Here is a 16,671-nt window from a genome sequence, read left to right as displayed (position 1 = left end):
GAGATGCCTAACAGGAGTGATCATGGGTTAGGGTACAACAATTGGGGTGCTGAATAAAAGCGAGTGGGAAAATGTGGGTTAATACCTGATAGGGACAGAGGACAGACAAGGGAGCGATAGGAGAATGAGGGAGTAGGGAGCTATGGGACAGTAGGGAGTGAAGGGTTAGGGTAGGGAGTGAAGGGTTAGGGTAGGGAGCTATGGGACAGTAGGGAGTGAAGGGTTAGGGTAGGGAGTGAAGGGTTAGGGTAGGGCGTGAAGGGTTAGGGTAGGGTGCTATGGGACAGTAGGGAGTGAAGGGTTAGGGTAGGGGGTGATGGGACAGTAGGGAGTGAAGGGTTAGGGTAGGGAGTGAAGGGACAGTAGGGAGTGAAGGGTTAGGGTAGGGAGTGAAGGGTTAGGGTAGGGCGTGAAGGGTTAGGGTAGGGGGTGAAGGGTTAGGGTAGGGTGCTATGGGACAGTAGGGAGTGAAGGGTTAGGGTAGGGGGTGATGGGACAGTAGGGAGTGAAGGGTTAGGGTAGGGAGTGAAGGGACAGTAGGGAGTGAAGGGTTAGGGTAGGGAGTGAAGGGTTAGGGTAGGGGGTGAAGGGTTAGGGTAGGGAGTGATGGGACAGTAGGGAGTGAAGGGTTAGGGTAGGGGGTGATGGGACAGTAGGGAGTGAAGGGTTAGGGTAGGGAGCTATGGGACAGTAGGGAGTGAAGGGTTAGGGTAGGGAGCTATGGGACAGTAGGGAGTGAAGGGTTAGGGTAGGGGGTGAAGGGTTAGGGTAGGGGGTGAAGGGTTAGGGTAGGGAGCTATGGAACAGTAGGGAGTGAAGGGTTAGGGTAGGGGGTGATGGGGACAGTAGGGAGTGAAGGGTTAGGGTAGGGGGTGAAGGGACAGTAGGGAGTGAAGGGTTAGGGTAGGGCTGAAGGGACAGTAGGGAGTGAAGGGTTAGGGTAGGGGGGATGGGGACAGTAGGGAGTGAAGGGTTAGGGTAGGGGATGATGGGGACAGGCTCTGTGAATCTGAGATGGTAAACTCACAGTAAAGGCACAATACTCTGTGTTGATCATTCATGCTGCTGAGAAGATGAAACAAGAAAGTAGAAGAACAAACAACAATAACGAAAATAAGAATTCTCTTTCCTCTCCCCCCTTCGAGCAAGGACCACCTTTAGATCAGGGCTCTAGAGCTAGGACCACCTTTAGATCAGGGCTCTAGAGCTAGGACCACCTTTAGATCAGGGCTCTAGAGCTAGGACCACCTTTAGATCAGGGCTCTAGAGCAAGGACCACCTTTAGATCAGGGCTCTAGAGCTAGGACCACCTTTAGATCAGGGCTCTAGAGCAAGGACCACCTTTAGATCAGGGCTCTAGAGCAAGGACCACCTTTAGATCAGGGCTCTAGAGCTAGGACCACCTTTAGATCAGGGCTCTAGAGCAAGGACCACCTTTAGATCAGGGCTCTAGAGCTAGGGCTAGGGCTTTAGATCAGGGCTCTAGAGCTAGGGCTAGGGCTTTAGATCAGGGCTCTAGAGCTAGGGCTTTAGATCAGGGCTCTAGAGCTAGGACCATCTTTAGATCAGGGCTCTAGAGCTAGGGCTAGGGCTTTAGATCAGGGCTCTAGAGCTAGGGCTAGGGCTTTAGATCAGGGCTCTAGAGCTAGGGCTAGGGCTTTAGATCAGGGCTCTAGAGCTAGGACCATCTTTAGATCAGGGCTCTAGAGCTAGGGCTTTAGATCAGGGCTCTAGAGCTAGGGCTAGGGCTTTAGATCAGGGCTCTAGAGCTAGGGCTTTAGATCAGGGCTCTCCAACCCTGTCCCTGGACAGCTACCCTGCTGTAGGTTTTCCTTCCAACCCCAGTTTTAACTGACCCGATTCAGCTTATCAATTATTAGAATCAGGTGCGCTAGATTATGGTTGGAGTGAAAACCTACAAGACGGTAACTCTCCAGGAACAAGGATGGAGAGGCCTGGTTTAGATCGTTCGGCTTGCTGTCTGTAGCACCAGAGTATTATCCTCAACAACACAGAGACAGAGGAGGTTAGTGCTTTCCACTTCAGCGCGCTCTTCGCCAAGCTTTAAAATGTCTACTATGCCATACAAGACAAAGCCAATCCATTGGGCCCAACCTGCACAATGTTGACAGACAAAAAAAAACTATTTTACCCAGAATCAGAACATTCAGAAGCAGGTTTGAAACTGGAAGAGAGTTATTGGTGCTCCAGCAGCTGGGAGTTGGTCTGTAGATTCTATAGGTGAAGACTAGGAGGAGCACCCCTAGTGGGTGGGGTCAGGAGAAAGCCGAGCACAATTGTGGATATAGCAAAACATGATTAGAATTTGAATTGGCATATTATCAGGAACTTCAACATACAATCATCCTTTTGTTTTAAATTGTGTAAAGACTATTCTACAAATTAAATATATTTGGTATAATGTAGACATTTAAATATATTAGAGAGCTTCTTCACAGCTGTACATTGCACTGCCACTGCTGGAGCCCTATTGCACTTAAATCCATCAGTTTCAGGTTAGCTGTACTGTATGTCTAACATGGATGGGCTGAGTCAACACCACTAAAACCAAATTGGCCATTTTGTGTCATAACAGAAGCCACTGGTCACTGACTGGGCAGTGTGCAGGTTGGGCCTATGAGGGAGTGACCTCAACATGAGACGGACAAACCGACAGACCAACAGGACTGTTTCCTTCATTCAATTCAAGTTCTTTCATTGTGTCAAGTTCCTATAGCTAGGACTAAGTTACTATGTTTTTGCATTCTGGACATGCCACACGCCCCTCTCAGCCAGCGAGCTGTCCTTCCAGCGAGCGTTCCTATAGCTCCAGGTCAGGTCAAGGTCAAGCTCCGGGGGAGGTCAGGGGAGGTGCCTTTAGAGGTCAAAGGTCGCTCTAGGTCTATCGTGGGATATGGTGTCAGATTGGCTTGTCATGTGACCTGGATGAGCCAGCTGCCCCTCACTGTGGTCACTGAGGTAACGAGGGGTGTGGGCTTAGAGAGAGCAGAGAGGTGGGTTGTAAGAGTTAAGAGTTTTTCTGGGGGAGGGAGAGTGACTTCAGGAATAGGGTGTGTGTGTGGGGGGGTGGATGGGGTGATATTTTTTGGGGGGGGGCAAGAGTGATCAGATCTCAGTTACAGTTTCTGCTTCCCTGAGATGATGCTGCTGTACAGCTCCTGATGCAGCTCCACATAGCGCCCCCTGGTGGGGTCCAGGAAGTACAGTTTGTCTGATACCATGCTGGGGTCAAAGCCGTCCCGCCGCATGTCTGTCTTCTGGAACTTATAGGTGCCTGGAGGAGGAGCAAGAGGGGAGAAGAAGAGAGAGAGGGATGAGGGAGAAGAGAGAGGGAAAAGAGCGATGTATCTGAGACTGGGCTATTTTGGGGCTCATATTCAAATAGTCAGAGAGGGTTGAATTAGAGACTGAAGTAGAACAGCTGATACAGGATCAGTTTTGTATTTTTAGATCACTATGAATAAGATTATATGGACAGAAGGGACCTGATCATAGATCCGCAGTCCTACTTCATCACTTCATGAATACAGTCCCTGACCTCCCCCTGAGGAGAGGATACAATATACACTGAGTGTACAAAACATTAGGAACACCTGTTCTTTCCATGACAAACTGACTAGGTGAATCCAGGTGAAAGCGATGATGCCTTATTCTTTATTTATAATTTTTTTTTATTTTTTACCCCGAATTTAACTCCTCCGAAACACGGCCCTGCCAAGCCGCACTGCTTCTTGACTCACTGCTCACTTAACCCGGAAGCCAGCTGCACCAATGTGTCGGAGGAAACACCGTACACCTGGCGACCGTGTCAGCGTGCATGCGCCCGGCCCGCCACAGGAGTCACTAGAGTGCAATGGGACAAGGACATCCCAGCCGGCCAAACTCTCCCCTAACCCAGACGATGCTGGGCCAATTGTGCGCCGCCTCATCGGTCTCCCGGTCGCGGCACAGCCTGGGATCGAACCCGGGTCTGTAGTGATGCCTCTAGCACTGCGACCGCTGCACCACTTGGGAGGCCCCCTATGATCCCTTATTGATGTCACTTGTTAAATCCACTTAAAATCAGTGTAGATGAAGGGGAGGAGAAAGGTTAAAGAAGGATTTTTAAGCCTTGAGACATAGATTGTGTATGTGTGCCATTGAGGGTGAATGGGCAAGACAAATTATTTAAGTGCCTTTGAACGGGGTATGGTAGTAGGTACCAGGTGCACTGGTTTGTCTCAAGAACTACAACGCTGCTGGGTTTTTCATGTTCAACAGTTTTCCGTGTGTATCAAGGACGGTCCACCACCCAAAGTACACCCAGCCAACTTGACAACTGGGGGAAGCATTGGAGTCAACATGGGCCGGCATCCCTGTGGAACGCTTTCGACACCTTGTAGACTCCATGCTCCAATGAATTGAGGCTCTTCTGAGAGCAAAAGAGGGGGGTGCAACTCAATATTAGGAAGGTGTTCCTAATGTTTTGTATACTCAGTGTATAAAGAAAGTAACAGATACTGTACACATGTCCAACTGCACCCACCTGTCTTGTTGACCTCTTTGAGGAAGCGTAGGAAGACGGGTCGTGCGTAGGGTGGCAGAGCTTTCTCCAGATCCTTCCCAAACTTCTCCAGGTCTGTAGATCTCTCTGGATCTGCTACGGCGGCCATCCCAGCCTTCCCCTCAGCGCCTGAGACATGCAATGGAAACATTTATGATTGTATAAAGCACTCAGCCTGCTACAGGGGTCTGAGTTAAAAAGTCACAGTCCCCTCTGCCACGGACACACGAAAACATAGTGATTTCAGAAAGTATTCACACCTTGACTTTTTCCACATTTTTTTTTTATTTCACCTTTATTTAACCAGGTAGGCCAGCTGAGAACAAGTTCTCATTTACAACTGCGACCTGGCCAAGATAAAGCAAAACGACAAAAACACAGTTACACATGGGATAAACAAACGTACAGTCAATAACACAATAGAAAAATCTATATACAGTGTGTGCAAAAGTAGTGAGATTAGGGAGGTAAGGCGATAAATAGGCCATAGTGGCGAAATAATTACAATTTACCATTAACACTGGAGTGATAGATGTGCAAGTAGAAATACTGGTGTGCAAAAGAGCAAAAAAAAATAACAATATGGGGATGAGGTAGTTGGGTGGGCTATTTACAGATGGGCTGTGTACAGTTGCAGTGATCGGGAAGCTGCTCTGACAGCTGATGCTTAAAGTTAGTGAGGGTGATATAAGTCTCCAGCTTCAGTGACTTTTGCAATTCGTTCCAGTCAGTGGCAGCAGAGAACTGGAAGGAAAGGCAGCCAAAGGAGGTGTTGGCTTTGGGGATGACCAGTGAAATATACCTGCTGGAGCACGTGCTACTGGTGGGTGTTGCTATGGTGACCAGTGAGCTGAGATAAGGCGGGGCTTTACCCCGTTGTTGTGTTAAAGTGGGATTAAAAAGTCATTTTTTTTGTCTACAAAAAAGAAAAAGAAAAAAACACTTATATATCTTGATTAGATAAGTATTCAAACCCTGAGTCAATACATGGTACAAATCCCTTTTGGCAGCGATTACAGCTATGAGTCTTTCATGGTAAGTTTAAGAGCTTTGCACACCTAGATGGTTCAAATATTCAAGCTCTAGCAATGATCAAAAACCAACTTGACAAACAGACTTGCCATAGATTTTCTAGCCAATTTAAGTCAAAACTATAACAAGGCCACTCTGGAACATTCAATGTCATCTTGGTAAGCAACTCCAGTGTATATTTTGCCTTGTGTTTTAGGTAATTGTCCTACTGAAAGGTGAATGTCTCCCAGTGTCTGTTGGAAAGCAGACTGAACAGGATTTTGCCTGTGCTTTGCTCTAGTCCATTTATTTTTTTTATCCTAAACTCCCTACTCCTTGCCGATGGCAAGCATACCCATAACATGATGCAACCACCACCATGCTTTAAAATATGAAGAGTGGTACTCAGTGATGCGTTTGCCCCAAACATAACGCTTTGTATTCAGAACAAAAAGTTCATTTCTTTACCACATTTTTTGCAGTATTACTTTAGTGCCTTATTGTCAACAGGACGCATGTTTTAGAATATTTTTATTCTGCACAAACTCTTTTCACTGTTATTTATGTTAGCATTGTGAAGTAACTACAACGTTGTTGATCCATCCCCAGTTATCTCCTATCACAGCCATTAAACTCTTTTTTTAAATCACTTATCGCTTTATGGTAGAGAAAATTAACATTAAATTATCTGGCAACAGCTCTGATTGACATTGCTGCAGTCAGCATGCCAATTGCAGGCTCCCTCAACTTGAGACATCTGTGGCATTGTGTTGTGTGACAAAACTGCACATTTTAGACTGGCCTTTTATTGTCCCAAGCACAAGGTGCACTTGTGTAATGATCATGGTGTTTAATTAGCTTCTTGATATGCCACACCTGTCAGGTGGATGGATTATCTTGGCAAATAATAAATGCTCACTAACAGGGGTGTAAACAAATTTGTGCACAACATTTTGAGGGAAATAAGCTTTTTGTGCGTATGGACAATTTCTGGGATCTTTTATTTCAGCTCATGGAACATGGGCCCAACACTTTACATGTTGCGTTTATATTTTTGTTCAGTGTAAGAAGCTGGTATAGTCACCTCAGTGCCTGATGCACCAGAAAACATGTTTAATTATTTCTGAGCAATTTTTTATCACTGACAATTAATTGATGGTAACAGGCATCTGCATCTACATTCATCAAGTAATTCACAACTGCTGTAAGAATCAAGGAGACAGTTGGAATTGCCATGAAAACATGCTGTAGTGATGACGTCATGGGCCACACTGCCCAAACCCGGTTTGCTGCTGCTCAGTGCTCTTCACATTACGACCAGTAAGCTACACGGTTAACAACATCCTTGAAATAGAAAGTGCAAAGCAAAGCACACACCCTTGATAATCCATTGAAATTCAGAGCACTATCTCACTGGTCACACAGGTTGAATCAACTTTGTTTTCACATCATTTCAATGAAATTATGTTGAACCAACGTTGAATAGACGTCTGTGCCCAGTGGGATAGTTCTTCTTAGGCACTTTCCTCTCCTCCTTTCACCAAAACTGGGGATCTGGGGTGAGTTTCCCTTAAGCTTTGTAGCTAACAGGGTACTTTATTTATCTATCTATCTATCTCGACCACGCCGTCACACACCACTCGTAGAACAGCAAAGCGCTTCATTTGACGCATATAGTTTGTTCACACAGAAGAAACATCAATTGTTACTCTCTTGGCTGTGCACCTGGGTTGTCGACAGACAGAAATTAGGTGCCAGTTTAGCTAAGAACCTTTCTTTGGGGAAACTATAATGCTCTGTGTATGAGAACTGTTGTACCAGTGTGGGCAGTGGGGAGTGGAGGCACAGTTGTTTGATTGGTTTTGGTGCCATGATAACAAAGACGATGTCCCCATTGTTGTAAATTGAAAATCAATACAGACAATAGTGGAAAAAGAGCTGTGTAGTGGTTTGGAGTGGTTACTGTACCTGGCACCTCCACTCCGTAGACTACCACGTCCTTCATGTCCAGCAGACGGCTCAGAGTTCCCTCCACCTCTGTGGTCGACACGTTCTCTCCCTTCCAACGGAACGTGTCCCCTGTACGATCCTTAAAGTACATGTAACCATACTGGTCCATGACTAGGACATCGCCTGGCGAGAGAAATAAAACAGATCAGTAACAAAGCTGTGCGTTTGTAAAAGTACATGTAACCATATTGGTCCATGATGAGGACCGCCATTTTTATTTAGCCAGGACAGTCCACTCAGTAACAAATACCAGTGTTTTCCAGACAGACTCGTGAAATACAGTCAGCTTTGACTAGGCCAAGGTTAAAAATCAGTAGTAGATACCTCAGCACCTCACTGTCAGAATGTGTGTGTGAGGGAGAGAAAGAAAGACAGACTTTATTGATCTCTTTCAGTCTATAAAGTTAAATAGCTTCTCACCTGAGAGATAGGCAGTGTCTCCCTTCTTGAAGACACTGTTAGCAGTCTTCTTGCTGTTGGCTCCTTCGTTCACGTAGCCGTCAAACCTTCTCAGGGGGTCCTTCTGATTGATCCTGCCTACCAACTGGCCGGGCTCACCTAGAGAGAGAGCGAGAGAGATAGATTTAGAGTTAGATAAACTTGGATTTTTCCACAAGGACATATACAGGATACTACCCTCCTCAACAACTTTCACTCCAAATCAAAACTCCAAACCTACATGATTTTGGACAAAATTACATGGAAGGATTCCTACTACCAAAGATTCTTATTCCCAAGGATTATACAGCAAATGCTCTTGAAAACCAACAACCAGGAAAAGAAGCACAAAAAAAACCTGACACAGCATCCAACCTGGAACTGAGTGACTAATGTTTAGTCTGAAGCTAATTTTAAAGCCAAGACAATACAAAAATATATATTTACTTTGAGCTCTCCCTGTCCTCTGCCGTGCCCTGACTGTGTTACTGCTGATGATATCTGGAAATGTGCATGTACACCCTGGCCCATCTACTGTTGCTTGCCCAATAATGTTTGTCCATGTTTTATGCTGCTACCATGATGTCATGTGGTGTTGCTATCACGCTATGTTGTCATGTTGCTACCATGTTGTCATCTTAGGTCTCTTTATGTAGTGTAGTGGTGTCTCTCGTCGTGATGTGTGTTTTGTCATGCATTTTTATCCCAGCCCCCATCCCCGCAGGAGGACTTTTGCCTTTTGGTAGGCAGTCATTGTAAATAAGAATTTGTTCGTAACTTTTTAAGGTATAGGGGGCAGTATTTTCATTTTTGGATGAAAAGTGTGCCCAGAGTAAACTGCCTAATACTCGGGCCCAGAGTCAAATATTTGCATGTTATTAGTAGATTTGGATAGAAAACACTGAAGTTTCTAAAACTGTTTGAATGATGTCTGTGAGTATAACAGAACTCATATGGCAGGCAAAAACCTGAGAAAAATCCAACCAGGAAGTGGGAAATCTGAGAATTGTAGTTCTTTTGAATCCCTATCGAAACTACAGTGTCTGTGGGGTCACGTTGCACTTCCTAAGGCTTCCATTGGCTGTCAACAGCCTTTAGAAAACGTGTTTCATCCTTCTCCTGTTACTGGGCAAAAAATAGGAGCTCAGTCAATGAGTGGACTGCCTATGGACAAAGGACTTGGTGATGCGCGAGCCTGCCAGCGCGCCCCTCCTTTTTCTTCTTGAATGAATACGCCATTGTCCGGTTGGAATATTATCAACGTTTTATGTTAAAAAGACCCTAAGGATTGATTGTAAACAATGTTTGACATGTTTCTACGAACGGTAATGGAACTATTTGACTTTTCGTCTCTGGTACTGCGCTCGCACGTTATGCCTTTGGATAGTGATCTGAACGCACGAACAAAACAGAGGTATTTGGACATAAATATGGAGTATTTTGAACACAACGAACATTTCTTGTGGAAGTAGGAGTCCTCGGAGTGCATTCTGACGAAGATCAGCAAAGGTAAGAGAATATTTATAATACTAATTCAGAGTTTTGTTGATGCCAGAACTTGGCGGGTAGCTGTATAGCTTGCTTCGATGGCTGAGCTATTTATTCAGAATATTGAACAATGTGCTTTCTCCGTAAAGTTATTTGAAATCTGACAAAGCGGTTGCATCAAGGAGTAGTGCATCTATAATTCTTTCAATAACTGTTGTAAATTTTATCAACGTTTATGATGAGTATTTTTGTAAATTGATGTGCACATTCACCAGTGGTTTTGGTGGGAATACATTTTCTGAACATCATGCGCCAATGTAAAATGTTGTTTTTGGATATAAATATGAACTTTATCGAGCAAAACATACATGTATTGTATAACATGAAGTCCTATGAGTGCCATCTGATGAAGATCAAAGGTTAGTGAATATTTTAGCTGTACTTTTGGTTTTTGTGATGCATGTCCTTGCTTGGAAAATGGCTGTGTGGTTTTTCTTGTGAAGTTTATGTCCTAACATAATCTAATTTTATGCTTTCGCCGTAAGCCTTTTTGAAAATCGGACAACGTGGTTAGATTAACGAGAGTCTTTTCTTTAAAATGGTGTAAAATAGTTGATTGTTTGAGAAAATGAAATTGAGATTTTTACTGTTTTGTATTTCGCGCCATGCTATTTCACTGGCTGTTGAATAGTGTGTCCCGCAGGTGGGACGCTAGCGTCCCACGTAGCCCTGAGAAGTTAACTGACTTGCCTAATTAAATAAAGGTTAAATAAAAAAAGCTAAGGCTACCAAGCTTGCTAGGACAGAACAGATCCGTCTGCAACTTCAATTAGCACTGAGGTTTGAAGTGAGCCCAACAATGACAGGAGAGTTTCACAGCCTCCCCCACCCAAATGCAGAGGCCTTTGAAGCCCCCTCCATCTGTGCAGAGGTCATTACAATACAGTACCCCCTGGATGTAAAAAATGACAAGGCACGGAAAGAGGACAAAAAGAAGCTCCTTATGGAAAATAAAGAGACTATTTGCTGACTACTATCAAAATGGGAACGTAAGCAACTTAATCTTCCACACAGAACATCCCCTGGCATGGCACAGTGCTATATCAACACACTACCCCTCTGTTAAGAGGAAGGGGAGGGGGGGGGTGTTCACTAAGGGTAGAAACTCAGGATACTAGACAACAATGACAGAGTCAGCAGAACAGCCCACCTCAGACCCTGACCATAGTCTCGACATCACAGCAGGACAGACAAATGAAGAACCCCAAGCCCAGGGGATCCCATCCTCTCTGTCAGCAACCTTGATAGCACTCCTGACCCCCCCCCCCCCCCCCCCCCCCCCACACCCACTGAGGACATGCACAATCTGTGGCTTGTGTTCCTTATGGACTCGAATGGTAAATATATACAAGAAAATAAACTATGGTGTCCAAACACCCAGCGTGCACTAGACCTAACGTCTGAGGACCAACTAGGGTCACCCAGCCACATAATAATACATAGGCACAAACGACCTGAGAGCACAGCAGGAAAGGGTGGCCACAGCACTCAAGGGAGTGATCGAAAAAGCTTATTCTACTTTCTCCAACACACAAGTGGTTATCTCCAACCTGCTACCACAAAAAGACTAGAATCCCCATACTTTAACGATGACAGCTTCTCCATCCTGGAGGGGGAGATCAACAATTTCCAGGCCCAGGGACATGTACTAGTCTGTGGCGACCTAAATGCCAGAACTGGACAAGAACCTGACACCCTCAGCACACAGGGGGACAAACACCTACCTGCAGGTGACAGCACCCCCCCCCCCATATGCCCCCCTAGGCACAACTAAGGGTGCATATTGGGGAGTCCTGCAGCTCTGTCACATGCTGGGTATGTACATAGTCAATGGTAGGCTTCGAGGGGACTCCTACAGTAGGTACACCTATAGCTCATCTCTTGGCAGTAGTACTGTAAACTACTTTATCACTGACCTCAACCCAGAGTCTCTCAAAACATTCAGTCAGCCCACTGACGCCCCTATCAGATCACAGCAAAATCACTCTACTTGAACAGAGCAATACTCAACCATGAGGCATCAAAGCCAAAATAACTGAATAATATTAAGAAATGCTATAGATGGAAGGACAGTAGTGTGGAAACCTACCAAAAAACAATTAGGCAACAACAAATTGAATCCCTTCTAGACAACTTCCTGGACAAAATGTTTCACTGTGAGAGTGAAGGTGCAAACTTTGCAGTAGAAAACCTAAACAGTATATTTGACATTTCAGCTTCTAACAAATCAAAAAATTTCAAGCAGAAAACCTAAGAAAATGAACAATGACAAATGGTTTGATGAAGAATGCATTGGGGAAAGAAACACACTAAATAAACAGTTATCTATTCAAAATGGAGATGTATGGATAAAACTCCTAACTTTTAGGCTCTAAAACAAAGAACAAACAGCAAAAACATATACATGACCAAATACAAATCTTAGAATCAACTATTAAAGAACCCACTGGATTCTCCAATCACATTGAATGAACTTCAGGACAAAATACAAACCCTCCAACACAAAAAGGCCTGTGGTGTTGATAGTATCCTAATTGAAATGATAAAATATACAGACCACAAATTCCAATTGGCTATACTCAAACTCTTTAACATCATCCTCAGCTCTGGCATTTTCCCCAATATTTGGAACCAAGGACTGATCACCCCAATCCGCAAAAGCAGAGACAAATTTGACCCCAATAACTACAGCGGGATATGCGTCAACAGCAACCTTGGGAAAAACCCTCTGTATTATCATTAACAGCAGACTCGTACATTTCCTCAGTGAAAACAATGTACTGAGCAAATGCCAAATTGGCTTTTTACCAAATTACCATACGACAGACCACATATGATGCAGTTTGCAAGTTGGGTTTCCAAGCTGACTTGCAACTGAGCCCAGATGTGTGCATCTTCCAGCTTCCGGACATCTGGGGAGGGTCTAGATTTTTTGTGCCGCCTTGGGTGGTTTGGCACGATGTGCATGCCAAGGATCGCTCTGACCATTCGGTCCATGCAGCACTCTGCGCCACGCATGGCTCTTGTAATCTTGACATGCTTAATGTCAAGCAATGATATAATCCATCAGCTGCCAGTGCTTGGATCTTGGGCGCATCCATGTCATTTTGTCTGCTTGCCTGAAGATGCTGTTGGTGATGGCTAGGCTATGAGCATTTTCTCAGGAGTGGGAGCCCATGGTTCCCACTCCATCTTTAGAAGTGAAAGAAACGCACACCTATTTAGGCGAGGTGCTGGCTATCGGAGTGGAACACTTACAAAAAATAAAAGGAGAGCTCTAGGAGCTCAGATGCAAAAATATTTATGTCCAACGTTTGGACAGACAAGCTGTCTTCATCAGGGTATAATGACAAACACTGCGGGATGACTCATTTATATAGTGTCAAAATACACACAGGTGTCTAATCATGACCGGGTGTGGCCTGATATCATTGGTTAATTCTCATATATTAAAATAGCATACAAAAAACAAACGGCTAGCGTACGATCATAGATACAATTAGGCTACATAAGCCTACAAAACATTTACAATAGCAAAAGCACAATAATCACAAGATTGGCTTCAGATCAAAGTCTACGTTGAGACCGAAGGGAACAAGGGTCTTTAAATTATCCCTATTATTGAATCTCTTGATCCTCTCCCCGAGAATACTTTGTTAGTTACTTTTGATGTTGAGTCGTTATACACAAACATTCCACACGATGGCGGTATTGAAGCTATGGAACCTTTTCTTCTGCAACGTGACCCTAATGAACTACCTTCCAGTGCTGCATTATAACATTGGCTGAAATAGTTCTCACACACAACTACTTCCTGTTTCTAAATGATTTCTTTATTCAGGCTAAGGGTACTGCTATGGGATCCCCCATGGCTCCTAACTATGCTAATTTGTATGTGGGTTACATGGCGAAACAGTCTAGAAACAGTTTGTTTTTTAAGTGTCCCACTACATCTTTGCCAATCACTCTTTGTCAGTTAGTGCCATCTTTGCCAACAATGGAAATAAGCTTTTAAGATTTATTTTGTTATCCTTGATGATTGTCTTAAATTGTATGTGGAGGCGTCACCAGCTGGCACCCTTATGTCTGTATTTACATTTTAAATAATTAATTAATTTAAGTCTCAAGAAATGATTAGTTGTCTAGCTCTGAGTAGAACTGCTCTTTCACATTGTCAGGGCTTGGTAGTGAAGGCGTAGGCAATAATTATTGTGGCATGCCTGGTCTTGTTGAGAGGAATCCTGATTTTCACAAGGCTCATTTCTGCCAGAGGGTAAGTCATGCAGATGCCTGAGAAGGTTGGTCTACCCCATGTACTCTGTCCTCATCGTTTGGTTTCCCTTTCCAGAAAAACCTATAGCCACCTACTGGTTCAGTGATGGTGCCATCGTCAGCTAACCTCGTTTCACTCAGAGCTGCTATGTCGATCTGCTATGTCGATCTTACATCTGCTCAGTTCCCTGGACAGCAAGGCAGTTTTTTGGGGTATTTTTATTAGGATCCCCATTAGCTGTTGCAAAAGCAGCAGCTCCTCTTCCTGGCGTCCAGGCACACCGCTTTGCATCGTGCCTAAGAACAGCCCTTAGCTGTGGTATATTGGCCATATACCACACCCCCTTGTGCCTTATGGGTTAATTAACCCATAGGTGGGGTAGTGGTTGACGGGTGCCAGGGCGGGCCGACACACCTCGTCTCTGGGGACCACAACTGCTCTGAGAGCTCCTGTAGTTTAGCCTGGGGTCTCTTGATACATGTTGCTTAGGGCCCCCAAAGTCTAGGCCCTGACTGCATGTGTGGGTACGGATGTGGGTACGGATATGGGTACAGATGTGGGTACAGATGTGGGTACAGATGTGGGTACGCAGACCCACAAGAAACTGCGGACCCTCATGATGATTTCAGATTTTTGGGGGCGGCCCCCACCCCCATCAAGGTTGCCCATCCCACCCATACCAGGCTTGCACAGCATTCAGAATGTCAGGGTTAAGGTATGCTATACTAAAACTAACCAGGCCTGAGAGAGTATTCTACAGGTATGCTATAGTAAAACTAACCAGGCCTGAGAGAGTATCTACAGGTATGCTATACTAAAACTAACCAGGCCTGAGAGAGTATTCTACAGGTATGCTATAGTAAAACTAACCAGGCCTGAGAGAGTATTCTACAGGTATGCTATAGTAAAACTAACCAGGCCTGAGAGAGTATTCTACAGGTATGCTATAGTAAAACTAACCAGGCCTGAGAGAGTAATACTATAGCTCTACTAGTAGTGACGTACCAGGTCCACAGGGGATGCAGACGCCATCGGGGCCTCTGATGAGCTCCATGGTCTCCTCATCTACCTTCACCAGTCTGATGGGGTAGATGAAGGGGAGGATCTGGCTGTTGAAGCCACATGCTCCTGTCTGTAACAGAGACAATACCATACTGTTAACGTCAACCCATCTAAAACCACTGGAACTCTGTTCAGCTTTACAGCAACTGCTACACACCATAGCTATGATACAGCAAATCAATGGGAGAATGGAGACAGACAGCATGCAGTCCAAATTCAATACAAAGTGACAGAGGCCATCACTGACCACTAATACCCTCATTTTTACTTTGCGGATGAAATACCAGAAGTGTTTTTATGTGCTTTGAGATGTGAAGTGAGAGCCATAATAAAGATCAACACTACACAGAAGATGTTAATTCCCTGGGACCACACACTATAGAAAAAGCAGGCCCTCAGAGTCAAAATGTCTGCCAATACCATGAAATAAACTATGAGAGCGTCCTCATTTGCTTTCAGCTCTTTGCTGTGAGATCCAATGTGTCCTCCTAGGGCCTCACCATGTTGTCGAAGTTTCCCAGGCTACAGTTGCACTCTGTAGCTCCGTAGAACTCTGCTATCTGTAGCACGTTGAAGCGAGAGGTGAACTCCTCCCAGATGGACTGGCGCAGGCCGTTACCCAGCGCCATACGGACCTTGTGTTTACCCTCTATGTCCTTTACCGGCTGGTTCAACAGGTACCGGCAGATCTCCCCGATGTACTGGACAATCTGGGGATCAAAGAGAAACAGTCAGTCAGTCACCAGCACAATGAGACGAGGGCGTATAAGTGAGGAACCCACACCAACCTACAGATCTAACTATTTTATTATTACCCAAATCTTCTTGAGTTTGTTATCTTTGGGTACTTCTGTAGAACACCGTCTTATAATGCTGTCTACCTAGATGACTTCCTGTTTCATTACATTTTACTACTTTGACCAGGTGAACAGATTTTTCCCTAAACCCTAATGGTAAACCCGAATATCCTTGAGCTATCGCTGTAGATAAACATCAACACAGTTGAACAGAGCAGTAACCCAAAACATGCATCTTCTCTCTACTGGTCTCCTGTTGTGTCCATGTGTCATACAGTCTCTGAGCTGCTGGGAGTCAGCTAGCAGCGTCTCTGTCTCACCGTGCAGTTGTACTTGGCACAGTCGTCCCAGAATCGGGAGGCAGAGAACTTCTTCTTGATGACCACCGTCATGCCGTGGATCAGGCACTGCCCCACGCCGACAATGTTTCCTGGAGAAGACATGCACACGTGTTTCAGAAACAATTACAATGGACACACACACACACACACACACGTTACCTGCGGAGTGGTAGAGTGGAAGGCAATCGTACAACACATCATCAGACGTCATACCGAAGCCGTAGTATACCAAGGCTGCCATGCGGTAGTACCTGTTAAACACAGGTGAGAGAAAGAGTGAATTAGAAGACAGGATAAGAGGGGAAAGAGAGCGAGAAAGAGCACGCGAGAGAGAGAGCTCCAGAGAACGAGAGAGAGCGAGAGAGAGCGAGAGAGAGCGCTCCAGAGAACGAGAGAGAGCTCCAGAGAGCGAGAGAGAGCGCTCCAGAGAACGAGAGAGCTCCAGAGAGCGAGAGAGAGCGCTCCAGAGAGAGAGAGCTCCAGAGAGAGAGCGTGCGAGCGAGCTCCAGAGAGAGAGAGCGTGCGAGCGAGCTCCAGAGAGAGAGAGAGAGCGAGCGAGCTCCAGAGAGAGAGAGAGAGCGAGCGAGCTCAAGAGAGAGAGCGAGCGAGCTCAAGAGAGAGAGCGAG

At 45.2% G+C, this 16,671-nt stretch overlaps 1 protein-coding gene across 1 annotated transcript in view; it reads right to left on the bottom strand.

The window, feature by feature from the left end:
- Window positions 1-2,031: 2,031 nt before the first annotated feature.
- Window positions 2,032-16,671, bottom strand: part of LOC115149422 (long-chain fatty acid transport protein 4) — a 26,142-nt gene continuing 11,502 nt past the window's right edge. The window contains exons 6-13 of the mRNA XM_029692265.1: window positions 16,204-16,295; window positions 16,024-16,133; window positions 15,407-15,616; window positions 14,850-14,976; window positions 8,006-8,143; window positions 7,544-7,708; window positions 4,547-4,693; window positions 2,032-3,295 (exon numbers count right to left, since the gene is read on the bottom strand). Of these exons, the coding sequence (XP_029548125.1) occupies window positions 3,138-3,295; window positions 4,547-4,693; window positions 7,544-7,708; window positions 8,006-8,143; window positions 14,850-14,976; window positions 15,407-15,616; window positions 16,024-16,133; window positions 16,204-16,295 (1,147 nt within the window). The 3' untranslated portion in view covers window positions 2,032-3,137. The remainder of the gene's footprint in view (window positions 3,296-4,546; window positions 4,694-7,543; window positions 7,709-8,005; window positions 8,144-14,849; window positions 14,977-15,406; window positions 15,617-16,023; window positions 16,134-16,203; window positions 16,296-16,671) is intronic.

Source organism: Salmo trutta, chromosome 15 (assembly GCF_901001165.1).
Source record: "Salmo trutta chromosome 15, fSalTru1.1, whole genome shotgun sequence".
Lineage (NCBI taxonomy): Eukaryota > Metazoa > Chordata > Actinopteri > Salmoniformes > Salmonidae > Salmo > Salmo trutta.
The sequence above is the reverse complement of the archived record's forward strand: the minus strand, read 5'-3'. Positions and strand labels throughout refer to the sequence as shown.